At 54.0% G+C, this 27,704-nt stretch overlaps 1 protein-coding gene across 3 annotated transcripts; it reads left to right on the top strand.

The window, feature by feature from the left end:
- The first annotated feature begins 1,333 nt into the window (after positions 1–1,333).
- TP53INP2 (tumor protein p53 inducible nuclear protein 2) lies at positions 1,334–24,760 on the top strand. Of its 3 annotated transcripts, none has more exons than XM_030463074.1 (4): positions 1,334–1,505; positions 11,456–11,794; positions 15,275–15,584; positions 17,217–24,760. In XM_030463074.1, exons 2-4 carry the CDS (start codon positions 11,671–11,673, stop codon positions 17,467–17,469), a joined length of 687 nt encoding a protein of 228 aa, XP_030318934.1. In that variant the 5' UTR covers positions 1,334–1,505; positions 11,456–11,670; the 3' UTR covers positions 17,470–24,760. The 3 variants fall into 3 exon arrangements, with proteins under 3 accessions (XP_030318934.1, XP_030318936.1, XP_030318935.1); XM_030463076.1 differs by having other exon boundaries at positions 1,344–1,505; positions 15,455–15,584; XM_030463075.1 differs by lacking the exon at positions 1,334–1,505 and adding an exon at positions 1,758–2,037.
- Positions 24,761–27,704: the final 2,944 nt, after the last annotated feature.

The following is a 27,704-nucleotide window of genomic DNA, read 5'->3' as shown; positions in this document are numbered from 1 at the left end:
ATTAAATTATCCCTGTGGGGGACATGCCAGTGCAAATGGGACGAGTTACCCTGGGATAAGTGTGACTCTAGTGAGCTTTCTTCTAACGCATTTATTTATATCTGCTCCTGGTCAGCAGAGGGATTAATTTCTTCACTTCTGCTGCAGCTGGTAAGAGCCACATTGCAATCACTCCATAAGAAATAAGAACCAATAAAACCAGCAAAATGAAACCCAGCAGCAGCAGCAGCTGCTGCCTTCAAGCAGGGACCAGGCTGGGGTCAAGCTTGAGTTGGGTGCTGAGGTCTGGGTGTCTCCTGCAGAGACTCCACTTTGTGGCACGAAGTGAAATTGTCATTGGCAGCTGGAAATGTCCTCCATGGACAACCCAAACCAGTGGATTTTCTGCTTAGAAACATTTCAAGCTCCTGCTTCCCTCCCAGCAAAGCGGGTAAGAGCTCTGCCAGGTGGCAGCTCTCCTCCTGAAATGGTTTCACACCCTTCTGAAAGACCCATTACAGAGGACTAAATGTTATTTAATTTGTGACTGTGGGTTGAATAAGACTCAATTGAATTCTGTCTCTTGTGAATTTGCAGCAGGGAATTCTCACCTGTGATGCCAGATGAGTCCTAACTGTACCATGTGTGAGTCAGACACTTCAACTGCTCCATTAATGACTGTTTTTAAAAAAAAATGTTCCACCTTTATACGGACAATTTCCTGCCGTGTGACAAGCTTGGCACGATGTCAAACCAAACCTTGGTGCCATGGCCAGCCCGTGCTGAGGATGAAGGCGAACCTGGTGCTGCCTTGCATGCCGCGGGGCGGTGTGTGGGGCTGCACCACTCCCGGGGGGTGCCCGGTTTGGGATGGGGGGTGCGGGGTGCATCGGCCGGGGGGGTTCGGATGTTCTCTGACATCCAAGCCCTCTGTCCTCTCTGTCCCACCAAAGTTTCTCTTGGAACGAAGGACAAGGACGAGAGTGTCCAGCAGGAGCCGGGCCGCTCCTTGCTCCCCCAGGTCCTGCTCCGGAGCTGACGCCTCCCGGCACACCCGGGGCTCAGGGCAGGGGGTTCCGCCCGGGCCACTCGTGTCCCCTCAGTTCCGGACTCAAGGCTACCCCGCAGCGGGACCCCCGCCCGCAGCCGGACCCCTGCCCCGGCCCCCCCTCCGGTTCGGGGCCGCCCCTTCCAGGGCCATGGGGGGGAGGACAAGGACGGAGCCCCCCGGGGGTCCCACGCCACCCCCCGCGGGATCCCGCGCGCACGGGGGCGGGGCCATCCCCCCCTCCCACCGGCCCCGCCCTCCCGTCACCTCCTCCCATTGGCCGGGCCGGGCCGGGCAGGCGGGATGCTTTGTGACGTCACGATCAGCTGTCGGAAGGTCCCGATTTGTGCGGGGGAGCGGCGGGTGCGCGGCACAATCGCCCGATTGGCACCGGCACGGGCACCGCCCCGGCCCTGCACCGCCAGGCACTACCTCAGCGCCCGCCGCCACCTCAGCGCCCGCCGCCGCACTGGGACAGGTGAGTCTCGGTCTCGGTCTCTCCCAGCGGGGTCGGGATGCGACCTCGGCGAGGACTCAGGGTCCTCCGGTGAGGGGGGGTACGGAGGGGTGGGCGGTGGTGGTGTCGGGGGGGGCCCCGCGAACCCCCCCTCGGCTGTTGTTTGTTTCTTCATCACCGGATTAAGATCCGAGGTTGGTCTCCGCGCCCATTGGCTCCTCTAGAGTGACGTCAATTAATTTGCATATGACATTGAGACGTCATACGGTTGCTTCCCCCCCCCCCCCTCCTTCCCCGGGTTCCCCCCGCGGGTTCCGGTCGCCCTGTCCTGCCCTGACCCCGCCGAGCGCAACCGGGCCCGGGGACTTTGGGGCTCCGGGGGGGTAACACGAGGGCAGAGCCGCCTGCCCGGCCCTCCGTGTCCCTGCCGTGTCCCTGCCGTGTCCCTGCCGTGTCCCTGCCGCTGCTCGGCCCGTCCCGTCGCGCCGTGACTGTCCCCAGGCAAGCAGCGAACGCGGACGCGTCTGCCAAGTGTTTGTTAGAAGCTGTTTGGGTGAGAAACGTGGCTGTTTGGAAAGGGTAAAAGTAGACTAAAGGGTATCTGTGCCACAGAAATAGCTACAGCCGTATTTTGTGTTTAAATTATTTGCCCAGCAAGTCCTTGAGGCGTTTGAGTGCCTCCATGTTTAGACCTCGGTTTATTTGGTCAGTCCCAGCGGGTTTAATGAGAGTTGGGCGTGGACGGAGATGTTTTTATGGAGTTTTACTCTGGTGGGAGGGAGGGAGCCGGGGGCTCACCCTGCGAGCAGGTGAAGGATGCTGGCAGTGCCAGGGTGAGGTGCATCTGATGGCATCCCGTGGTGGCATCCCGTGGTGGCATCCCGCAGCATCACCGTGTCCCGGGATGCTGAGTCGGGTACCACGTGTAAGGGCTGCTTTTGTTATTAGTGGTCTAAGTGCTCCTGCTTGGGGACAGCTCAGGAGTGTCCTGAAAGGTCAACTTCCCTATGGATTTCATGCCTCTTGGCCTCGGGATCTCAGCAGCTTGGCTGAGCCTGGAGGGCTCTGAATCTGCTCTCATCTGAGGGGATCATCAGCTGATAAACTTAATGGGGTGTAGAAATGTCTTAAAAATCCATAAGCCTCTTGTGTGCAGGGAGCCTGAGGGAAGGCACTGGCACCCTGGGGTCCCACAGCTTAAAATGCCTCTCGTGGGACCAGCAAAGCAACCCCCTTCTGACAGCAGCACCAGGCAGGGCTGAGCTGGGTGGCTGCCAAGGGCTGTAATTTGGCCAAAGCTTTGCTGGGCTAGGAAACCATCCCAGAAACAGGTGTTGGGCTGCAGTACAGGGCTGTGCTGTACCTTCCTTCCCACCTGGCTTAGGCTACAGAGTGCTAGGAGGAAATATTTTGTTGTTGGTTTTTTTTTTTCCTATAAAATAAATATTTTATATTCTCCTCCCCCCCAAAAAAAAAAATTGAAAACAAACAAACAAACAAAAAAACCCAACTCAACCCCCCCCCCAAAAAAAAAAAAAACAAACAACAAACCAACCAAACAAAAAGCCACAAAAAGCTTTCTGCTGGAGCTCACTGTCTCCATCAGGAACCCGTTGCACCAAATTGGTTCTTATCTGGCTGAACACAAAAGGAAAAATATAATGGGAGTTTTACCCCTTGAGAATAAACCGATATCAGCTGCTTGTCACCAAACTGGAAAAACCTGAGATGTGAACTCTTAGATAAGAGCTTTTTAGTGCTAATTGCACAGCAAATGTTGCAAGTCTCTCCCTGGCACACATGTGGCCCCAGGGGGGATGGAGCTGGTGGGGAGCGTGGGGCTCCTGTGGTACCAAAGTCCAAGCTGGGGGTTAGTTCTGAGCCTTCTGTATTTAATGGTAGATGTCCTGGTGGGGCTGCTCCCCTCTCCCTGCACATGCTCCTGGGAATGTTGCATCTAATGCATCCCAGGTAGGAAACTTCAAATATGTCACAGGACAGCTCACGGCAAAGCTCAAGCTTTCCTGTTTGCTCAGGTCCTGCCAGCCACTGACAGGTTTTCCAGGGCTCTTTGAGATGACACCAAACAGCAGAAGGTTGGGTTTGTCCTTGGGCAAGGACCTTCCTGCAGCAGTTACACAAGGGAGCTGGTGCAGATGGGGACACCAACTCCAGGAAGAACACCCTGCCTCCCCTGTTCTGTCACCCGAGTCCACTCCTTCAGGTGGGACTTGGAGGAGCACTTGGGGACTTCAGCCCATGCTGAGCTCCTGGGCTGGCCAAGGAAAGGGCTTCCAGGGCTGGCTTGGGCTGTCATTACAAGCCTCACAATAAAAAGGGTTTTAGTCTGTCCATGCCAGCAGCAGCTCTGCCCCTGTGCCCAATGCTCCCCCCAGACACAAGGCTGCTGGAGAGGCAAAGGGGTCAGCAGGAGCTGTTGTGCCATTGGTGAGTGACCAAATGCATTAATCCAGCCCTAAAAACTGTCCTGGGCAAGCCCTGCCAGCTCTGTTCCCTTCCTCTCTGGGAGAGGTAGAGGACAACACAGGAATGCTTCAGTGCTCATTTTTTTCAGGGTGATGAGCAGCCCTATCCCTACCCCCATCCCCCCCAGAGCTTCCCAGCTGATGGACCCTCTTCCTCACCTTGTGTTTCTGTATTGGGTTTAGGATTTTGGGACTTTGAGCACGGTGAGAGCAGCCTGTGAAATGCTTTTCTAATTTAAGTGAAATGAAGTGAAAATAACATTTCCTAAGCGGGTCTGGAGGAAGGCACCTGATTTGTACCTCCAACGCCTGCTGTGCTGACTGCATTGGGGTATTCTTAGCTCTGCTGAGGAAGGACCTCTTCTGCCACTTGTCAGCAGCATCCCTCCTGCTGCTGAGTATTTATGGAAAGTTTCAGGGAGCCTGTTGCCATTTCCAAGCAGAGTTGCTGTTGTTCTTGCAAACTGACTTCTGGGAGCTGCCAGCCCTACCAAGCTGCAGCTCCCAGCTCCTGGCACATCCCAGGGCTTCACTGCCAATCCTTTTGCCTATTCTTAGCTCCCTGGGGTTATTTGTAGTGATGGTGACTCAGAAAACTAATTATTGTGTTGAGGTTTCTGAAAAAAAAAAAAAAATGCCTGGCTGTGTTTATGGTTTCCTTACTTTCCTGCTTTAACTTTTAATATTTAATACCATCTGGCTGCTGAGCTTTTTGGAAGGGTTCTGATAAACTTCATTCCTCTATCCCCAAGTGAATGTCACCCATGGGCTGTCCCCTGGTGCTGGCAGGTGGCCTGGGATGGGGTTGACATGCCCAGAAAGGGGGTTTGTGGAAGGTGTCCTGGGGTGGTGACCCTGGCTCTGGTAGGGGACAGGGGACTGTGGGTGGGTCTGTGACTCCTGGGGCAGCTCAGCCTAAAGGATGTGGGCATGGGCAGTCAATCCCCTTGTGGCCCAGGGCTGGCCATGCCTCCTCCATGGTTGTGGGATGTCTGGCAGATACAGGTGGGCTGGAAGAAGGCACCAGACCCCTCACCATCCCTGGCTCCTGGAGCCAACGTCCCAGACCAGCCCACTCCTCTGGTGACAATGTTCTGCTTGGGCAGCAGTGACTCAAATCCTCAGGCAGGGACACATTTGGGTCCCTTCCATCCCACAGTTCCTGCTGGCCCCAGTTCCCCAGGTGTAAATAGGACAAGTGTTTGCTGTAGGGGAAGTGCAGCCTTTCAGGAAATCTGTAGAAATTCTGAAGTGTGGTCTGCCAAGAAGCTGTCCCAGACAGAGAGGAGCTTGGTGGAAACTGCAGGAACTGAGGTGGCCTCTGGGTGCTGTTGGTAGGAGCTAACCAAGGAGCCTTTTGCCTCATGAAGTGTTGAGACAGTCACCTCATTGCTCCATGATGGTGATAAAGGAGGTGATATTCCTGCTGGCTTGAAGGGAGAGTCTAGAGGGACCCGAGGATTAATCAATGATCACGTTGGCCAGGAGCCAGTTTACCATCTAGGGGAAATGGGAGATCCCAGATCACGACTTCACTGATGTTTCAGTACTTAAAGGTGGCTACAAAGGAGATGGAGACTCCCTGTTTACCAGGAATCCCATGAACAAGACAAGGGGCAGTGGGCACAAGGTGCTCCTGGGAAGATTCTGATGGAACACAAGAGGGACGTTTTTCCCCATGAGGACAGTCAGACCTTGGAATGGTCTCCCAGGGGAAGTGGTGGATTCCCCCACTTTGGAAAGTTTTAAGTCTCAGCTCGACAGTGTCCTGAGACATCTCATAGAAACAATAATATTAGAGGGGTTGGACCAGAGGATCCTTGAGGTCCCTTCCACCCTGACAGTCTGGGATTCTATTATTCACAGAATGGTTTGGGTTGGAGGGGACCTTCAGAGACTGCCTTAATCCACCCCTCTTGCTAGGGGCAGGGACATCCTTCACTAGATCAGGTTGCTTCTAGCCCCATCCAACCTGCCCTTCAACACTTCCAGGGATGGGGCAGCCACAGCTTCTCTGGGTTCCCTGGTTCCCTGTCTCACCACCCTCACTGTAAAACACTTTTTCTAACCCTGCCCTCTTTCAGTTTAAAACCCTTGCCCCTTGTCACTACAGTCCCTGGTAAAATGTCTTCTTTCTCATAAGCCTTTTTAAGTATTGAAGTGCCACAGTAACATCTCCCCAGAACCTTTATCTCCAGCCTGGCTCCAAGGTGCTGCTCCAGCCCTCTGATCCCCACTGCACCCGCTCCAACAGCTCCGTGTCCTGATGGGGACCCCAGCCCTGGACCCAGCACTGCAGGGGGGCTCAGCAGGACAGAAGGGAGAAGGGGACAATCCCCTCCCTTGCCCTGCTGGTCAGGCTGCTGGGATGCAGCTCAGGACACTGTTGGCTTTCTGGGCTGTGAGCACACATTGCTGCTTTGTCACCCACCCATATCCCCTGCTCTCAGCCCCCAACTCCCCCACTCTGTGCTGCTGCTGGGGATTGCCCTGACCCAGGGGGACCTTTCCCTTGGCCTGGTTGAACTTCGTAAGGTTGACCCGGGCTGACTCCAGGCCTGCCAAGGTCCCTGTGGTGACATCCATCCCTCTGGGGAACCAGCCACACCACACACCTCCGTGTCCTTCAGACCCGCTGAGGGTGCAGCTTGGGGATCAAGAGCCTGATCCCACCTCTTTAAACCACTGCTGCTGAGGATTTGGGAGCAGACAGGATAATGTGAGGGTGAGGATTAAAGCTTGCTGGGCTCTGGCTCCTGCCTCCACCCTGCAGGTTTGATCCGGGAGGCTTCGTGCAGGATCTGCCCAGCAGCTCCCTAAGCATGGCCAGGGCTGACCCCATAGTTTTGAGCAAGGAACTGGCATCCCCAGGTCCTGTTTGGGATCGAGGTGCCCTGGCAGCAGGAGCTTACAGGGTGAGGCTTGTGTTCCCTGAGGGGCTGATCCTGCCTGCACAGCCCACCCCAGGGCAGTGCCAACCCCCTGGACCACACTCCCCCTCCCCAGGTGTGGAGAGGGGGATAGCTGGGGGCTGGATTAAATTCCTAGGGGAGTGATCCATTGATGTGATCCATCACTACTTATGCTTTTGGGGGAGATTTCCCACTGCCCTTGGAGCTATCGCTGTCCCCAGCCCTCCCTGCCCTGCTGTCCCCTTCCTTTCCCTCTGTTTTCCCAGCACACCAGGAGTTTTTCTGGAGCAGGACAGCCCCTGGCAGCCCCTCTCATGGTGTTGGCTCTGCCTGACAGGACCATGGTTACCTCAGGGCTTTTCTTCATAGAGATGAGGACAGTGAAGCTAAATTTCAGTGAGGGCAAAAATGAAATGAAGAGAATCTGCTGGGTCTTGTGTCTTCCTGAAAGGAAAGTAATTGGATAATGTTGTCATTGGAAAGTTCTCTGCTGTGGTTGGAAAAAAGGGGGAAAAAAGGCTGAAATTGGCAGGTAGGGGCCAGTGACCATGGCAGGCCAGGAGCATTGCCAGTGTCCTCCCTAGACAGTCCCCAGCCCCTGTCTGTCACCCTGGGAAGCTGCAGGGTGATGCTGGAATCAGTCTTGGCTCAGCACTTCCATAAGCCTGGGAATGCTGCAGGCAGAGCTGTCCCAGCTCAAAAAGGGCATTAACCTTCTTCTGGCCTTCTGCTGGGCCAGGGCCATGATGGCCTCAGGGACTGGAGCCTCCTGTCTTACCAGAATGAAAGAGATGCAGAGGAATTTAAAATATGCACTCTCTTCATTTCTGTGTGGTTTATTTTTCATTATCAAATTTTTAAAATGCAGGCAAACAAGCAAACAAAAAGAAAACAAATCCCACCTGGCTTCTCTGCCTTCACTGGTGTACTGAGATATGGACTTGATGAATTAGAATGTTAATATAATTTTTTTATATATATATTTTTTTTTAACAGCATCAGAGTTACCTGCCACTGTCTTAATATATAAGGAGCTGGTTCCTCCTTTCTTAAAACTACTATCTCAAGCCTGGAGGGCTGCCAGGGTTCCCTGTCCCCATCCCTCCTGCCTGGGAGCCCAAAGACATCCCCACCTGGATGGTGGGGAAAAATATATCTGAGAGCAAAGAGGTTTGTGCTGCATTCAGTGCATATCCAATGCACTTGTTAAAGAAATGATACTATATAATATTAAAAGATATTTAGACAAAAGGCAAGTGCTCCAGGCAGCCAGAGAACTGTACCAGAGGCAGGGCTGTGTGCTGTGCTGGGTGGACTCTCCTGGGTGCTCTCTGCCAGCCTGGGAGAGGATGGGTGCCCAGGGGAGGATGGGTGCGCAGGGGAGGATGGGTGCACAGGGTGGTCCCATGGTAGGGAAACCTCCACTGTGCTCAGCACCCGAGGGAGCCCAATGGACCCACTGCCATTCACTGCCCTTTTCATGGTGTTTCCTTGACTTACATGGTTATGCTTTAATGCTCCAGGAAAGGGAGGATCTGGATAATTTGAGTGCCCTGTAGGGTAAGAGAGAGGCTGTGGATTTGTTGCAGTGTATGGGAGCTGCCTTAGCTGAGAGAGTTGGAGGGGGTGACTCTGCCAGCACCCCAAACCCTCCCCTCTGCTCCAGGAACCCTCACAGGGCACAAAGCAGTGGATCCTCACTGACCTCTGATTTGTGGTGAGAGGCTCCTTGAGCCTCAGCCAGGTCTGTCCCAGGCAGCACCCAGCTGCAGCCACTCCCCAGGGCTGGGGCTGGGCAGAGGGATGTGGGTGGAAGGGGTGAACCCCATGGTGGGGGGAGCAGGAAAGGGGGAGCAGGGTCTGGAGCCAGGCACAGATGTAGCCCCATGGTCTGCCCTGCACCTCTGGAGTTGTTCCCTTCAGAGCTGCTCAAGGGCCATGGCTGGGGGCAGAGCTGGGGGGTATGGAGCTGCTTCATAGGATCACAGGATCACAGATAGTGAGGGGTTGGGAGGGACCTCAAGAGATCATCCAGTCTAACCCTCTGCCAGAGCAGGGTCCCCTCTGGCAGGGCACACAGGGACACATCCAGGTGGGGTTTGAATGTCTCCAGGGAAGGAGACTCCACACCCTCCCTGGGCAGCCCGGGCCAGGGCTCTGTCACCCTCACAGGGAAAAACTTCTTCCTAATATTTACATGGAACCATCTATGCTTCAGTTTATAACCATTGCCCCTTGTCCTAGTGTCAGTCACCCCTGGGAAAAGCTTCACTCCATCCTCCTGGCACTCACCCCTTACATATTTATAAGCATTGCTGAGCTCAGCCCTCAGTCTCCTCCTCTCCAAGCTGCAGAGCCCCTCAGCTCCCTCAGCCTTTCCTCACCAGGAGATGTTCCACTCCCTCCATCATCTTGATCACTCTGTGCTGGGTTCTTAAGCAGGTCCCTGTCCTTCTGGAACTGGGGGGCCCAGAACTGGACACAATATTCCAGATGCAGCTTCACCAGGGCAGTGTAGAGGAGGAGGAGAACTTCTCTTGACCTACTGACCACCCCCTTCTAATGCCCCCCAGGAGCCATAGGCCTTCTTGGACACCAGGACACATTGTTGGCTCATGGTCATCCTTCCATCCACCAGCACCCTCAGGTCCCTTTCCCCTGTGCTGCTCTCCAGCAGCTCAGTCCCCACCCTGTCCTGGTACCTGGGATGGTTCTTTCCCAGATGAAATATGCTCCAGCACTCCCCCCCTGCACCCCACGGCAGCAGAGACACAGGATGAGTCCCTAAAGCCCAGGGAATCCCACCCATGGGGAAAGGCTCCCATGGTGTTTTTATAATTCTCTGCCTTGTGGAGCAGCTGTTGTATCTCCTGAGGCACCTAAGAGAGGGCAAATGGCACAGTGACCCCTCGAGTGTGCCTGAGCCCCAGAACTGCAGCAAGTGCCCTGGCCAGCACCCTTCCCTTCAATGGTGAGGCTGGGGAGGGCCCTTCCCTGGGGCTCTGAGCTCTTGTGCACTGTTGGAGAACTGGCAGGTGCCTGGAGCAAGGCTTGGACACCTTGTGCCTCCCTGTGCCTTCCCTTTCCATCTTGCCCTGAGCAGATGGGGTTTCATCAGGGTCCGTTGCAGGCTCTGCCCCCACTTGGTTGACAGAGCTGTGAACTGGGGGGGTTGTCAGCAAAATGCACTCACAGCCATGTGCCAGGTGAGGCAGTGCCTGGCTGTCCCCTCTTCCTGCATCCAGCTCTTAATGCTGGATCAGTATCTCTGGACCAAAAAGCATTTTCTCTGCACAAGCATCACTGTGCACCTTGTGGGGGTATCTGTCTGTGCATCTCTGGGAGCTTTGCAGTCATTAATCAAATCAGTGAGTCCCAACCTCTCCCTGAGCTGTGAGGAATGTGTTTCCTCAGGGATAAATAAACAAGGAGTGTAGATGGAGCAAAGACTCTCCCAGGGCTACTATAACTCCATCCTTGTCCTACCCTGCTGCTAGGAGGTGGCAGCTCACTGCCCTTCCCTCCTGCACACTGACCAAGACACAGCCTGGAGCCAAGCACTTTGTCCCATGGCTCCCTATGAGGTCCTTGTAAAGGTGACACAGGTGACAGTGGCATCTTTGGGGCCCTGGGGGTAGCAGTGAAGTGTGTCTGCATCAGAAGAGCATCCCTGCAGGTACACACACATGGTGAGAGTCACAGTAATGACTTCCAGAGTGAAACCAACCTCAAGCAGGTATTGGCACAGGCAGGGCTGGAGCAGAGTGCTAGTGAGGGCTTCTTGAGAGCCAGCTCAAGGAAGGGGTGGCCTGGCCATCACTGGGCTGGTGGAGGACTTTATGGATGGCTCGTGCCATCAGACCTCAGGACAGCAGCATCACCCTCTTTGCCCCTGCTGCAAAGCTGCTCATTCAGTGCCAGGGAGACAGGTCTGAATTTGGGACAGTGACTCTGTACCTGAAGGGGTTCTACAAGAAAGCTGGGGAGGGAGATTTTACAAGAGCAAGTCTTGATCAGAACAAGGGGTGATGGCTTTAAACAGGCAGAGGGACATTGTTGGACATTAGGAAGAAATTTTTCACTATGAAGGTGCTGAGCCCCTGTCCCAGGGTGCCCAGAGAAGCTGTGGCTGCCCCATCCCTGGCAGTGTTCCAGCCCAGGTTGGATGGGGCTTGGAGCACCCTGGGCTGTGGGAGGTGCCCAGTTCCCTAGAGGGGTGGATGGATGGATGGATGGATGATCTTTAAGGTTCCTTCCAATGCAAACCAGTCTGGGATTCTGCCATTCTGCCCCTGCCAGCTCCAGGAGATGGGTCCCCCAGGACACACCCCCTGTGAGGAAGGGGACACGACATGGGGCTCTGTGCAGGTGGGAGGGTGTGGGCACCCCACCCTTCACTGCAGCTTTTGGACACTGTGCATGGTGTCTTTGCAGACGCCAGCATCTGGGACAACATATGGCACAGATCAGTGCTGGAGCCACCTTTCCAGCATCCCCTCCATCCCTGGGACAAAGGAGGGTGACACTACCAGCCAGTTCCAATGCTTTATTCTTTTTCCTTTCCCTTTTACAGGCCTTTGCACTGAAGCCAAGTGAAGAACCTCAGAATTGCACTGCACACCATTTAACTCAGCTCTGGTGTCACTAGCAGTAAAGCATCTCCACCACCACTGACACCTCAAGTGCTGTTGTTTCTCTTCCTGCCTGTTTCTCCCATCTCCATACCTGGAATCCAGTCCTCAGCAGTTGCTCTGCCTCACCACCCATCCTGCTGGACTGCTCCCCACCATGTTTCAACGTATCACCAGCCTCTTTTTCAGTGACAGTACCGCTCCAGAGGGTCTGGAGGAGCCCAAACCCTTTGTTGAGGAGGCGGAGGAGGAGGATGGGTGGCTCATCATTGATCTTGCAGGTGAGAAAAACAGAAGAGACTGGTTTCCCACAGTCCCTGTTGTACCTTAGCTCTCCAGAGCTGAGCAAACCCTGTGACTTGACATCAGATAAGCTTCCAGCATATATATCAGCTCTGCTCTCCATCCCTCCTCCCCTGGCCCCCCTGTCCTGCCCATGGTGCCCAATCCTGTGGTCACCACAGCCCCTGATATGCTCTTCCTCTTTCCCTTTCCTGTCCCAGTGGTGGTTCCCAACCACAGCAGCAGCAGTTGTGTTCCTGGCTGGGACTGCTGCCTGAGAGGCTCCAGGTGCCTCCACAGTGGTTTGGGACCCTGGCACATCACCAGCTTGGGGAGGTCACCCAGGGTTTTGGTGCCCTCCTGCCCACTGGGGCTCAGTGGGGAACACCACTCCACCAGCAGTGGTGTGGCTGTGACCAAGCTGTGCCATGGGCAGCACTTTGCCTGCAGTAGGAGGATTTGGCCACTCCCCACTGTGTCCCTTTTCCCCTGGGAAGCTCCAGTCCCCTGGTTTTCCCTAGGTGTGGGCAGGCAGTGGTGGTGCCTGCCTGTCCCAGCTGGTGACATGCCACCAGCAGTCTGGCCGTGGTTGGGTCATTTGAGTCCCTCAGGGGAGCAAATCTCAGCTCCAGAGAACTTCTCTTTCCAAGTTGTTCCCAGTGCCCACTCCAACAGCACTCAGACAAGGGATGTTTGGATGTTTGGTGCAAAGTCCCTGTGTCTAGAGAGAGAACCCTCATGGGTTCCCCATTCCCAGGGGTGGAGACAATCCTCTGGAGCCCTGTTTGACTCCAACCAGGCGGGTCAAATTCCTTCTGTGCCAAGAGCTTCTCCAGTTCCATTTAGATCTTGGCATTGCTATTGTGGAGTGGATGACTCAACCAATTGCAATGATAATTTTATGACCTTTTGCTTGCAAACAGAGCAGCAAACTCAAACAAGCCTGCCTGTCCAGTCCAGGAGCTCCTCTGTGGCCATGATCTGTTTTTCCAACCCCTGGTTAACTCTGATGGCACAGCCCACGGGACCACAAATGTGTCCTGCAGGTTTAGGAGGAGGTTTTGTCCTCCTTCTTGCAGGCATCTGTTCTTTAAGCATGTACTGAACAGAGCTCATTTTCATTATGTGAGTCATTCATTAGGGCTTTTCCTCCATGCAGTGAGCTGGGGAGGGGACAGAAGCATGGGCAAGCCTGGGATGGGGGACAGGAACAACCCCGTGCCTGGTGGGAGCACTATGGATGTGGATGGGGTGTGTGGGGATGTGCAGCCATGGAGGATTCCCTGTCCTTGGGGCTCTCTGGTGATTACCTGGGGAGGGTGACAGCAGTGACATGGGAGGGGGCCAAGAGCAGGGGTGTCTCTGGAGCAAAGGACATGGAGCTGCCATGTGTTGGTGCCAGCGGGTGGCAGCTGCAGCATGCCCATGGCAGGAGCCAGGAGTTTCCTCAGACAGAAACTCTGGGCAGTGCCCTGATCCCTGGGTCTGAGACTGCAGCTGACCCAGGGATAACTTTGGTACAAAACACCCATTTTTTTTTCTGATCAAGCAGGCAGGCTCTGGGTGCAGAGCCAGCTTTCAGCAACGTGTCTGCCTGGAGCCTGCCACCCTGCAGCTAATCCTCACTGGCCCTACTGCTCCTTTTTCCATAACATTCCCTGGCCAGTGAGGGACTGATTTATTTCAGCCCTATTTCTGAGGCTGGAGTTATGCAAAGCACTTTAAAAATGAAACTGGCTCCCATCCTTCACCTTCAAGCCACAGCAGCTGGCAAGCATCTCACAGCCTGGCTCCCTCCCAGCAGTGAGGCAGCCAAACCAGCCTCCAAAATTGTTCCCTCTCAGCCAGACCTTTGAGCCACACATTGCAAAATACACCTGAATTTACCACTTCTCCCAGGAGTGTTCCAGATTCCCCTTTTTCCCCATCACTCAGCCAGGCTCTGCTGAGCACCTGGAGAGGGAGCAAAAAGAATATTTCCTTGTGGTTGGTGATACAGCTGGAAGTCACCCCAGGCTTTGGGGTCCTGGAAATATTCCTTGTGACTTTAAAAACCACCTTTGGCAGAGGCTGGGGACAGGAAACCATGGGTGGCTGGGACAGGGTTCAGCAGCTCTGTTGTGGGAGTGCTGCTGGAGCAGGAATGCTCCAGCCAGGCTCAATGGCTGTCTCCAGGCTGACAAATGATGTCCAGCCCAGCATGTCAACAACTATAAATAGCTTGATATCTACTGACCTGAAGAAAGATGGTCTTCTGTTTGCAAGGCTAATTGTGGCCTGCCCTAAGCCCTGGGCTGGGGCAGCCTCTGCAGGAGGAAAACAGTGCTGGTTTTCTCCACTTCTGATTTCTCCTGCACCCTCAGCTGCTGGGTCACATAGAATCATCATAGAATCATGGAATTGCAAGGAGGGACCTTAAAGCTCCCCCAGTGCCACCACTGCCATGCTCAGGGACACCTCCCACAGCCCAGGGTGCTCCAAGCCCCATCCAACCTGGGCTGGAACACTGCCAGGGATGGGGCAGCCACAGCTTCTCTGGGCACCCTGGGACAGGGGCTCACACGTGTCCATACAGACACTGTACTGCATCCCAACCACCCTGAGACCACATCCCTTGAATCCCCCTGATGAGGCTGGGAGCAGATCCGAGTTATCCCCATGAGCCCAATGTTAGGGGCTCTTGTAATACAGCCAATAATTCCAGCTTGGGTGGCCCAGAAAGGCATCAGCCCAAGTGCTGCTGCTGGGTGGAAGTGAGGCAAGGAAGGTGAGAAATGCTGGGATGTTGGAGAAGTGTGGAGGGCAGCTCCTGGAACCCCCACCCAAAACTCAGCCTCTAATGGACTGAAGCTGAAAGTGCAGCAAAAACCTTTGCTGGAGAATTTATTCCCCTGGTTTCTTCCAGGGAAAAAAAAAAAGGAAAGAAAAAAGAAGGTGTGAACTGTTTGGTGGGTGGTTTTTTGGTTTGGTTTTGTTTTGCTTTTTTTCCCTGTGTCCTTGGTTTCGATGTTTGCAAAGTGCCGGGTGGGGTTTGGGGTTGCTGCCGTTCTTCCGGAGGGGCTCGGCTCGGCTCAGGTGCCCTAAGAAGAGGCAAGAGCAGCGTTTCTTGCTGCCTCAATTTATTTCTTCGTTTTGAGAAGAAAAAAAAAAACACCCCAAAACCCCGATGGTTTACCCCCCCCGCCCTTTTTGTTTAAACTGCTTAACCAGGGCCATTTCCATCTCTTGCTGGCTCGGCAAGGCCAGAGCTGCCCCGGCAGCCGCCCCAGTGTGTAGGGTGCTGGTGGGGGTGCAGCTCGGGGGGTTTCTCCCTTTCAGGTCCCTCCGGGGCCGTTCCCGTCTCCGGTGATGGTGGTGGGGGGTGTCTCTCGCACTAATGATGCCCCTTTCTCTCCCCCCTCCCCTCCCCACTGTACATGGTATGTGTGTGTCCCCGCTGCTGTGCCCCGCATGGCTCTGTACCCCCCCGCCACCCCCAGGCAGCCGTGCCCGTCCCAGCCCAGCCCGGCGAGCGGCTCCTGGTGGTACCGGGCGTTCGGCGCGATCCCGCCCGGCACCCCCCGGTTCCCCACCGCCGCCCGCCGCTTCCCCAGCTCCGGCTGGTCCCTGCTTGATGGATGAGAGTTGGTTTGTCACCCCTCCCCCCTGTTTTACTGCAGAGGAACCAGGCCCCGGCGATGTGGGGAGCAGCCCCATGGAGGACCTGCTCATCGAGCACCCCAGCATGTCTGTCTATGTCACCAGCACCCTCGAGGTGGACGGGGAGGGCCCCGAGGATGATGCTGCCGGGTGAGTATGGTTGGGGATGCTTATCAGGGGCACCCGCTGGGGGACCAGTGTGGAGGGTCAGTCCCCCCATCCCAGATCACTGCCTCTGTGTCTGGGAGTGTTTTGCCCATGGACAGAGAGGGGCTGTGGGGGACCTCGGTGTCACCATGTACCACCTCAGGGACCATCCGGGGGGGTGCCCTGGCCAGTGTCCTGCAGGGGTGGCAACCTCCGTGGGATGAAATGCTCTGCCAAGGGGATCTCAGTGCCGTGGTGAGAGCCATGTGTGTAGGGCCCTGAGCTGGGCTGAAGTGGGAGATGGCTGCATCCCCCTGCCTGGCCCTGAGCAGGCAAGGCCGTGTCCCCCAACCCTGCTGTGACCACTGTGATGATGTTTCCTGTCACCTGTCCAGGGGGGTTGTGCAGGTATGGTCCAAGCCAAGCAAAGCAGCAGCATAAAGTGGATTTTGGCCACAGTGATCCCCCCAAGACCCCTGGCTCTCCCAGGCAGGAGGGTGCAGCAGCCACTCCGCCTCCTCTCTTGGCTCCATGCTGGCCCAGCACAAGGGGGTCCCAGTATTGTGGGGGAGTGGGATGCCACCTGCCATGGATGCAGACAGTTCTCCCTGCCCCAAAATCCATCTTAGTGTGGGAAGAGGTTGAACAGAAATGCCCCACGTGGCCCCACTCTCATCTCCTAGCCCAGGAGCTGTGGTTTGTAGCCCCGGCTTCTCCTCCCCATGGCTACAGCTGTCCAGGGAGCTCTGCCTCCTCCCTTGGCTGCCCCACACTGCCCCACAGCACTGGGAAAACTCTGGCTTCGTGTCTGCTCAGCCCTGCTGGTGCCAGCTGAGCATCAGGTCCCACCCTGCCCCAGGTCCCAGCTGCCCCCCAGCGTCTCCTCTGGGAGCCCCACACTGGGGCAAGGGAGGAGGAATTGCCTCCCTCCCTGGTGCAGCATGGATATTCACACAAGAATTTGGGGTTAACCTCCCCATGGGCTAGAGAACACCCTTCTTCCAGGGCTTGTGTCTTTGCAAAGTCTCCTTGATAGCCATAGCTTGATCCAAGACAAGAGGGCACGGGCTCAAGTTGTGCCAGGGGAGGTTTAGGTTGGACAGTAGAAAGAATTTCTTTATGGAGAGGGTGATCAGGCATTGGGATGGGCTGCCCAGGGAAGTAGTGGATTCTCCGTGTCTGGAGATATTTAAAAAGAGCCTGGATGTGGCACTGAGTGCCATGGGCTGGGAACCACGGGGGGAGTGGATCAAGGGTTGGGTTTGATGATCTCTGAGGTCCCTTCCAACCCAGCCAATTCTGTGATTCAAGAGCTGCAGAGGAATCTCAGCACTGGAGAGTGCAGGAGAGAGGACAGTTAGGAAAGTTAGGAGTGGGCTGGGAGACCAAATGGGTCCCAAGCGGGATGGAAACGGGGCTAAGCTTGGGTTTCCCTCACTGGGGGGGTCTGCAGGGACAGGGGTGCCTGGATTCACCCTGGGTGCCCTGGAGCCACCCATGGCAGAGCCTGGTGGGGTGGGAGGGAGCTGGGGCCCTTCTGGTGGAACAGCATTGATGAGGAGGAGGGGGTTTGGAGACCTCTGTCCCCTTCCCACCAGGGTGGCCAAGGGGCACTGACAGCCGCTCTCTCCGCAGGGAGGTGCCGGAGCCGCAGCTGGAGCGGCACATGGGGCACCACAACCGCTCCCTCTCGGTGAAGGCCGCCATCCTGGAGAAGGTGGGGCAGGCGCGGCGGGTCCAGCGGGCCCGGCAGCGGGCAGAGAGGCCGCGGCTGAGCCAGAAGGCCCTGCAGAGGCAGAACCGGGCCCTGCAGCGCCCAGCACGCCGGGCTGGGCAGCACCCCGGCACCTTCCTCCATCAGCCCTGCCAGCGCCACTGCAACTACTGACCCAGCGCCGGCCCCCAACACCGCCGGGCACGCCGGGCTGCGGGCTCACCCCACACCCCCACACCCGCACCCCCGGCCCCCCGCTCCCCATCGCCCGTCCCCCCTCATCCCTGCTCCCTTTGCCCCCAGCGCCGGCCAGGCCGAGATCCCTTCGGAGCTGCCGGCATGGAGGGGGCCACATTGCCCCCCTCGGCCCTCTCAGCCATGCCAGCCTTCACGTGGGAATGTTGGTTATTCCTGGTGAAATCACCCGTTTCCGAAAGCCAGAGCTGAGCCTGTTTGTCCTGACGAGCCTGTGACATCAGTGCCTTTCTTCCCGTGACGCCGTGACTCCAGGTACAGCCAGACTGGGATGTCAGACGCAGAGACACTGAGCGGGTGTGGGGAGAGCAATGAAGCAAAAAGCTTTGGGACTTGTAGGAAAATCTCATCCACGACACTAAATAATGCTTCCTCCCCCCAAAACCAGCAGAAACCCCCTTCCCCCTCTCTCCTTGATTTCTTAATCCCATTTTTACCATAATAGGACAAAAAAAAAACCCCACTGGCAGTCCCGAAAGGGCTTGCTGTGGAGGCGAGAGCTGGTGGAAACCTTGGTGGCAGAGTCAGCTCTGTGGCTTGTGGTGGCTCGTGGTGGCTCGTGGTGTTTTTTTTTAAAACCTTCAAAGCAAATCTCAGGAAACAAAGCACCGTCCAGCCAGACCCCCTGGCAGTGTCCACCCTGGAGCCAGCACAGTGTCACCACCACCCAGCTGAGCCCTCCTGGAGCCACAGGTCTGCCCAAGCCCCACCTGCACATACGTATGTACATAAATATGGCTGTGTATGTATGTATCATCCTATGTACCCCTGTGCTTGGGAGAGGCACCTCTGTTGAAGCCAAGAAGCATCATCTGCCTGGTGTGAACCTCAGGAGGGGAGTGGATGCAAGGAGCTGAGCAGCTCCTCTGAGCTGGCAAAAAGGATGTTGGAGCTGGTGGTGAAGGGATGGCAAAGAGGAGGCTGGAGGGAAGAGGCTGAAGAAAAAGCAAAGGTGGAGCTGAGAGCAGATGTGAAGGGGCAGGGCCGGGCAAGAGGATCACTGGCAGTGGAGCTGTGATGGGACTGCCTTCTTCCCCCACTACAAATTGCACCCTTTCCTCTGAAGAGCCAGATTCTGTTATCAGCAAAGCTGAGTTTTAATACTGTTCCCTCCCCATGATGAATTTGCTCTGCCTGTCAAGGGACATACTCCAGACTTTCACTGGCCCCACCGCCAGACAAGGTGGCTCCAAACCCAGAAGAAATTTGCTGATTTTCCCCTCAGTTCCCTCCACTTAGGGACAGGTTTTACACCTTGTGCCCCAGAGGCATCCTGCTTGTGCCAACCCCAAGCCTGGATTCCCACCCTCTGAGACAAGAAATACCCTCACGCTTCCTCTAGAAAAATGCTGATTTCACAGGAGTTTCTTCCATTCATCTTGTTACATCCCTTAACATCAGCTTGGGACCTAGGTGGAAGGAATCATGGTAAACCCAACCTCAAAACAGCTGATACTGATTTAATTTTTTTTTTTTTAATGAGATTTAAAACAAAACAAACCCTCTTAAGAGCACCAGCTGGGGAGCTTGGGCTGCAGCGTGGATCTTTCACTCCAACAGCACGGCGCTCCAAACAAAAGATGGAGGATGAGTTCCCACAGAATGAGGGAAGAAGTAATTTCAAATACCTCTTTTCAGTTTTTTCCTTTCAGTTCTTCCAGGCTGGTTGCTTGTTTCAAGTCCTCCCAAGACCTGGTGCCCTCATCACCTGAGGGATGTGACATGAGCGCGGTGGTGGCTGCTGTGCTGGTGGCAGTTTCAGGCTGTGTTCTGCCACACTGGTTTGTCCCAATGCTTCTTCAGCCTTTTGGTGAATCTGGTGGCACCAGAGCTGGTGTTTCACAGCTGGTGGTTTATCAGCAAAGAATGTCCTGAGGAATCCCTTGGCATCATCTCCCACCACTCCTTGGGCCTCACTGCTGAACCCAGGACCATGCTGGAGATTGTTCTGCTTCATCTCTGGTGTCTGCTTGGTGAAGAGGCTGATGACTTCCTGACTCCAGGGGAATGGTTACATCCTTTGGCTTCCTGGGCTTCACGTGAAATGCCTTTTTCCCACCTTGAAGTGCTGCCTGGTGCAAATTGGGAGCGTGGTAATCTTAGGGAAGCTGGCAAAGGCAGGGGCTGTGCCCAAGCTCTCGGGTGCCCAGTGGGTGGCTGATGCTGTGCTGCCTTCCCTCTGCTGCTCTTTTCCACGTTGCTGGGTGTTGTGCACTGTGACCAACACCATTAGAAGTATTTTCTCTCTCCCCCAAACACATATCAAGAAGTGGACAAGCAATGTCCTCCCAGCCCATGCTCCATTGCAGATTCTCCTTCAGCACATCTGAGGTGCTGCCTGTCCCTCCAGAGCACTCCTGAAGTCAGAGTCTGGCTGTGACAGTCCCACCCCTCCACAGCTCCTGGGAGAAGATGGGCTGAGAACAGCATCCCTGGGGCACATCCTGACACCTCTCACCTACCAGCCCCCTCAGGCTCACACGGTACCCCTGGAGGAGAAACCCTCAGTGAAATCCCCTTCTGTGTCCCACTCCTCCCTCAGGAGCCTGAAGCCCTTGGCCCTGCTCCCAAGGGGCTCAGCACCCATTTCAAATGGCTGATTCCATCCCAGTTTTCAGAAGTGAATGCAAACTGTTTCCTTTTTCTGTCTTCTTTCCGTGCCAGTCTGAGACATCTTTCACCACACTGTGCCCAGCCAGCACAGGACATGAAGCAGAACTATTATCACACTTCATATAAAGAGTATGTTTATAAAAGATTAATAAATTATTAATAATGTTTTCATGAAGAGGTTAATCCCGAGTCCTAGCATCCCACAGGTCCATGGAGCACACTTACCACAGCTTATGTGCTCCTGTGACCCCTGCTCTGTTGTTTGCACACTTGCTTGTGTATTAACATCTAATAATCACCTATTAACCCCCTGCAAAGCCACTGTCACCCCACCAGCGTGACCAACCCTTCTTGTGCAAACTGTGCTTGCAGCAGCTCTGCAATGCTCCTCTCCTGCCCAGCCCTGAGCACAAGACCTGGCCTGATACCAAATCTCCTGCCCAGTGTTACCAGAGCAAGAAAACCTTTACACCAAGGTCCTGAACCTCCTTGAATCTTAAAACAAATGAAAGGTGCTTAAAAACTGACAACTTTTTCTATGTGTGCACGCATGTGCATGTGTAGATATTTTGCAATGTGCCGTGGGTGTTTGGTAGGTTGTTTTGGGGTGTGGGGGGTTTAGTTTTTTAAAGGCATGTTGGGATTTTGTTGGGTTTTTTTTGCACCCAGTTACTTCACTCTGTGAGTAGCTGTGTGATGCTCTGGGTGGAAAGGTGAAGCAAACCCGGCCCTGCCTGGCAGGGAGGCCCCGGGCTCTGTCCTGCTTGGATTCCTGGGATGAGGCTTGCTTTCTTTTCCTTGCTTGTGTGGGGAGATATTACAGCACGGACTCAGGGACAAACAAATATGCTGGGGTCTTTAAAAATGTGTATTTTCTGGGCTTCCCTCTTTGGCTGTTGGGTTTGTTTCTGCCTGTGAGTTTGCTGGTGCTGAAGGATGCTGCAGGGAGGTGTCTGAAGGCTTTGGTGAGGGGCTGTGCAGGCTGCTGCTTCTTGGTAGAGCTGCAGGATTTGATGCTCCAACAAAATGCCTGCCTGGAAAAGGAGCTGAGGCCACTTGGAGTGAAACCATCCCTGAGCAGCAGCCCCTCTTCATCTGCCATGTCCTGAAAATTCACCTTACAGCTGCAAGAATGTGGCTGGTCCCTCTTTGGGCTTGTCTGTGAACGACCAGGTACAGATTTTAAGCACTGATTCCCTGAGGATTTGGGAAGTGAAGTAGAGCTGTGTGTTCTGCATCAGCCACAGCCAGACTGGCTCCCACCACATCCCTGGGATCAGAAGGCAGCCAGGATGGACAAAGCTGTCAGAGCAATCACATGGAGAAATGCTGATGCAGGCACCAGGCAGACTTGTGGGAGGAAATTTTTGTTTTTCTTGCAATGAAAGCAGAAAAAAAAAAAAAGAAGAAAAAAAAAAGGAAAAAAGGAAAAAAAAAAAAAAAAAAGGAAAAATTCCCTGATGGAGAGACCTGGGCAAGTCTCTGCTCAGAGACCACCAGCTGGGCCAGGCAGCTCCCCAGCCCTGCCCTGGAATCACAGCAAGGAGTGGGCAGGGATGGGCAGGCTGGGGGCCGTGGGACAAGGCTGGACAAGGCAGGAAAGATCCTTCCCAGTGCTCAAAGTCTCCTTGGTGCAGGGGATCTCTGAGCAAGGCAGGAGAGCACTGCATCCCACGGGGCAGCTTGGTTCCCTGCCAGCACAGTGGATGAATCCCTGCAGTGAAGCCTCCCCAGCCATCAGGACAAGAGCAGGAGAAGCAGCCCCATGAAGAGGTCTCTGCTCAGGAGATGGAACCCAGATGACACCTGGACATGTCTAAAGCCCCTGTGTCCCCCCTGCCACCCACCTCCTGGGGCAGCTCCCCACCAGTTGGTGGCCTTGGTGTAGCCACAGCACATGCAGGAACCTCTCCAGCAGCCACAGCAAATCCTTTCACCCAAGTTTGGCTCTTGCCTGCACTGCAGGGCTGGAGGGAGCTGCCAGGGGAGGTGGGGCAAAAGTCCTTGTCACCTGAGGCTGATACCTGCACCCAAAAATGTGATTTCAAAAAACCCCTCTGCTGTAACAGCTCTAGCTGGAAGGAAACTGATTCTTTCCATGGGAATCAGCTTTTCTTTTTCATAACATGAAAGTGTGGCTCATCCCAAAGATCACCACCATGGCAGTCCTCACTCTTCCTTTAGGCATGTTTCTAATCAGCAGATAATTTTACATTTACATCTTACTGATACCTTTTCCTATTCCAGCCAATCTCACTGGGGAGAAAAAACCCCAACCCTCTAGGTGTCGTCATATCAGTCAGAACAAAAAAAAAAAAAAAGAAAAAAATATGAAAAAATATTCCAGTGAGGTTCTGGACTTGAAGCCCACAGCTTTTCAATTACTTCTGGGGAGGATAAATGTCAGTTCCAGTGCCCTGCATAATGTGGAAATGAAATTTCAGGTGAATTTATTGAAAAATAAGTGAGTCCCCAAAGATCAAATCAAATAGCAATCAGAAAATGGCCATTAAAAGGTGACAGGACACCTGGAGTCAAGAAAAAGGGTTCTCAGTATCTGCCTGTTGGTGCCTGGCAGTGCTGAGCCCCCTTCCTTTGTGCTGGGGATGGGGTGATGGCAGCTCCTGAGTCTTCCCCCTGTGTCCAGGTTTAAAACAAGAGGCCACTTGTGTCCAGCTGGTGCCACGGGGACATTTTGGCCACGAGGGATTCTCAGCATCCACTGTGTCCACAGCTGGCCCAGCAGCACCTCCAGTTTGCTGTTCCTCCTCTGCTGTCTGCACTCAGCTGCTGGTGCTGGGAGGGACATGGCAGCACCCCAGCTTCCCACCAAGTCCTGGTGACCTCCTAGCCAAAGCTGCCCACAGGGACCAGAGCCCCAGGACAGACACCACACTGGTGGCCTCTCCACCATCAGGCCAGCTGGTGACATTAAAGGGCCTTAAATGAGGTTGATAGACTCGGGGCTTATCTTCTTCAGGTGGAGCTTTCCATCTCTGCCCATTTCTCTCAGATTTGCTCAATGCAACAGCAAAGTCATCAATAATTTCCTGGCATCCTCAAGGGCTCAGTCCCCATCCCACTGACAGGACCAGAGCAGCTGCCACAGGTTGTGTGAACATGGAGGCAGAAGCTGGGGGAAGTGGTGGGAGAGGCTCTGCCTGGTTGGCAAGTCCCTTTTTTGGCCAGAGGTGTTCTCAGACCTGGTGGAGACTCCTTCTTGACTCCAGGATGCCAGTGGCAGTGGGACACCCATCAGCCATGAGTTCCAGACACAGCTTGGGCAGGGAATGTCCCCATGGCTGCCCCTTTTCACTGACGCATCATCCAACAGCCTTTCCTTTTCCTCCTTAACAGAGATCCACGTTGTTAACTAAACCCATGCCTCCCTTAGAAGGATGAGGATGACCAAGATGAGCAGCTCCATGTAATGACAAGGATGGCTCTTACATGTGGTAGTTTTAAAAATCCTTTTTTACAGAGAGGTGACACATAGGTCTGTCCCCCTTCACTGGCTCTGAGCTAACCCCTCCTGGGGTTGATTTTCCAGCCCTGTACTCCCAGCACACCCAAAGCTCCATTTAAAGGATGCTGCCACGTGCCCCAGAGCATGAACACTCTTGCAAAGCAGCACAGCAAACTGGAAGTGTAGTTTAAAAATGAGCTGCCTAGGAGAGCCCATGGCTTCTCTGCTCTGCCACATTCACCTTGTGCATCCCCGTCAGAGAAGCAGGGAGCAGCTGTGCCCAAATCTCACTGAAATCTTCCTCTCGGTTTGGTATCGGCACAGTTATGGTTTTGGGAAATCTAGGGATGAGGGGAGAGCACAGATGTTACAGTAAAATAGTAATATTTTGTCTTGTATCATAAACATATCCTTAGGGAAGCACTGAGCACTGCAATATTTTATTTGTATGTATCAACCCGAGGTATTCTGCTTGTCAGACATTCAGGCCCATAATCCACTTCCATGCTGGACTGACTGTACATGTGCCTTTCACCCTTTGTCATGGTTTTTTCATCTTTTTTTAACACAACTGCAGAACTTGAATCAATCAGTGAACTATACAGCTACAAGTCCTATGCAAGTGATGACTGGGGAGTCAGTTTTTGGTATTTCTGTGTTTCTGTGTTGCTTTTGAAGTAGCCACTAGGATTTCCAGAGAAACCTAACAGGATTAATGACCTGAAAAGCATTTAGCTTTTTTTTTTTTTAAGCTAAAAATCCTTTAACATTTTAGCTGTTAAACCTCTTAGGCAGCTTTGGAAAGCCCAGCCTAACCCCCAGCTCCTCACTGGTGTGTGTGTAGAGACTCAGCAGCAGCAAAGCTTGGCAAGGACAGGAGGCCTGTTTGATAGCTGGTGTGTCCTTTCCAGAGAAAAGGAGAAAAGTGGAAAAGGTTGCCTTAAGCCTGCCCTAAAACCGTGAGGGAGCAGGATACTGCCCCAGCACCACCGGGGCAGAGCAGCCCCTGGTTTGCCCAGCCCGGTGTTGCAGAGACCCCACGGCCCCAGTGCCCACCAGCAGTTCCAGTGCTGCTGGATGCCTTACAGCAGTGGGACACCAAACCCCCAGGAGATTGAGAAGAGGGGTAAAAAAAGAAAAAAAATAAATAAAAGAAAGAAAGAAAGCCCCACATTTTTCTACATCACTTCCTATGCTGTAGGACTGAATCCTCGTCCAAACCTCGAAGTAACAAAATGAGTCTTTGTTTTCATGTGTGTGTGTTATGTGTTCAGTGGGTATAAGCAAGGTTAGTAGGGAAAGGGTGTCTACTTGTAGGAAGTTGTTTAAACATTTGCTGTGTGTCAACAGACTGAAGGACATGACTGCCTGGAATATGTTATGTGGTGTGGGTGTGTGTATGTGACCTGGTTTTGGTTGTTAGGTTGTAATGCTGTCTTTTGACTGAGAAAAAAAAAACTAATATAAAGAAAAAACCACAAGAAATAAAAAGAAAATATATTTAAACTCCTATTTTATGTGTACTCTTCTAAAGCCTGCAAGTAAACTTGTTTGCAAAAAGCCTGGGTGTTTAAAATAGGCTTTTAAATTGATGCTGAAGAGACAGAGGCCTCTTCATTCCAGAGGCAGGATGAGAGGCACAAATTGAAGTGAAAACAGACCAGAAATCCCACTTAAATGTAAGAAAACTCTTTTTACTAGGAGGGTAATTGCCTGCAGGAGCAGGTTGCCCAGTGAGGCTGAGGAGTCTCCATCCTCAGAGGTACCTGTAGCAGGAGGAGCCTTTCTTGCTCCTGAGGCTCCTTGAGCTGCTGGCCTCTCCATTGCCTCGCACCAGAGTGAGCTCCTCTCTGTGGGTGTGTGTCCCACCTTTATTGGCCCCCTGGTAATAGGGGGCCTGCCCTAACCAGGATCAGGTGGACTCACACCCACTCTTTGGCAACTCGAGGCACCTGGTTTATCTTGTTTCTCTACAGGTACCCAAAATAAAAGTGGGCAGGGATGTGAGGATGGGACAGGGCTCAGCCCAGTGGCAGCTCCCCCAGCAGAGCAAACCCCTGGGAGTTCTGGTGTTCACTCAGCTGGTGGGAGAAGCACTTGAAGGAATCATTAGGTGAGATTTCAAGAATAAAGAAATAGGTTAAGACTGAGCTTTGACAGCCCTTTGCATGGGAACACCCGAGTTTCAAGTGGGAAACAAAGTCCAGGGTCACTTGGGCTGGGCTGGACCTCAGGAGGTTTTCAGTCCAACCTCCTGCTCACAGAAAGGTAAATACTGAATCCAGACCATGTTGTACAGGGCTTTGTCCATCTGATTCTTTAAAATCTCAGAGAGCTTTTCAATCTCTGAACCCTGGTCTAGTGCCCAGTTGTTCCCAGGGAGTATTTTTTTTTATTTTTTCCTACCAGAACCTCCTCTCTTTCCATCTCAATGGTGTCTCCTCCTTCCAGTACCCACTTCCTTAAGAGCCTGGCTCCACCTCCTTCTCCATCCAGTACCTGAAAGGATGAGGAACCCATCTCCCACAGCCATCACAGTGCCCCTCTACATTATCAACATCATTCTTGCACAAGGGGGGGGACTAGTGGAAAACAGGTGATAATATTACAGATGTGGTCTACCAAGTGCCAAGAAACAAGGACCAGTGACTTGGCTCAGCACAGGCATGGCCTGGGGCAGCAGTGAGCCCAGGCTGTGTGCTCAGGCTGCAGAGCTGCCAAGTGCATCAGTACAAGGGTCCTTGGCTCCTCTCAAGGCTCCTTCCCAGCTGTAGCATCTTGCACTTGTCCTTTTCTAAGGTCCATGTCCCTGGGAGCAGTGACCTTGTCCTCAGGCTTAGCCACTTCCCCCAGCATAGGGGAAAACCTGAGTGCATCCCCTCCCTGCCCCTGGGTTACTGGTACAAGGACCTTGAATGTGAAGATGACTTCTCAGTTTTGTCCCAAGCAGGGATCCTAAAAGCCCTTCCCAGCTGAGCACACACAGCAGTGATGGGGCCATGCAGTGAGGAGGGTCTTGACCCAGTTGTAGGACACCAAAGAGCAAGAGCACAGCGGGGCCTCTCCCCCCAGCCCATCATGGCCTTGGCAGGCAGCTCTGCCTTGTCCTCAGCACAAACTGGCACAGAGAATAAAACTCATTTTGTGAACTGGCCACCTAACAACCTGGGTTAAAAACCACAAGGTGAATGGAGCAGCAAACCCAGGCAGTGTCAGAAACCCCATCCCAGTGACTGTGTTGGTCTGTGAGAACAGAACCAGTCACCATCTGTAGTCCCACATGTCTGCAAATGTCCTGGTTTGGACCCATGCTCCTCCAGGAGTGCAGATTGTGCAGAAACCAACCCCATCCTGACCCCCAGAGCACAAGAGGTGTGAGCCCTGGGGGCTGCAGAGGGGACAGGAGGAGGTGGCTGTCCCCTACCAGCAGCAAACTGCTCCCCTGCAAAAGACAGAATGTCCCAGCTCTGTCAGGGAGGACTGCAGGCATCTTCCCCTGAGCACAGATTGGTGATTTATGTCATTAGGGGACAATTTATCACAAAACCCCACTGTTTGAGTTGGGAAATTAAAGCTCATTCAGTGCCCACCCTGCCATGGTCAGGGACACCTCCCACAGCCCAGGGTGCTCCAAGCCCCATCCAACCTGGGCTGGAACACTGCCAGGGATGGGGCAGCCACAGCTTCTCTGGGCACCCTGGGACAGGGGCACAGAAAAGAATTTGCTCCTCATGTCTAATCTAAATCCCCCCTCTTTAAGCCTGAAGCTCCCTCGTGCCTCATCCCATCCCTCCAGTCCCTTGTCCAAAGTCCCTCCACAGCTTTCCTGGAGCTCCTTCAGTCACTGGAAGGTGCTCTAAGGTCTCCCTGCAGCCTCTTCTCCAGACTGAACAACCCCAACTCTCAGAGCTGCTCCAACCCTCTGATCATCTCTGGGACCTCCTCTGGACTCACCCCAACAGCTCCATGTCCCTGTGCTGGGGACTCAGAGCTGGATCCTGCAGTGCAGGGGGGTTCTCCCCAGAGCAGAGAGGGGCAATGCCCTCCCTCACCCTGCTGGGATGCAGTGCAGGAT

The sequence above is a fragment of the Calypte anna genome, chromosome 20 (genome assembly GCF_003957555.1).
Source record: "Calypte anna isolate BGI_N300 chromosome 20, bCalAnn1_v1.p, whole genome shotgun sequence".
NCBI classification, from domain to species: domain Eukaryota; kingdom Metazoa; phylum Chordata; class Aves; order Apodiformes; family Trochilidae; genus Calypte; species Calypte anna.
Note: the sequence above shows the minus strand (reverse complement) of the source record. Positions and strands in the feature narration are given on the sequence as shown.

Coding starts and splice junctions, on each gene's coding strand:
- TP53INP2 (XM_030463074.1), top strand. CDS start 11,671: ATGTTTCAACGTATCACCAGCCTCTTTTTCAGTGACAGTACCGCTCCA. Junction 11,795..15,274: donor GCTCATCATTGATCTTGCAG/GTGAGAAAAACA, acceptor CGCCACCCCCAG/GCAGCCGTGCCCGTCCCAGC. Junction 15,585..17,216: donor CCCGAGGATGATGCTGCCGG/GTGAGTATGGTT, acceptor CTCTCTCCGCAG/GGAGGTGCCGGAGCCGCAGC.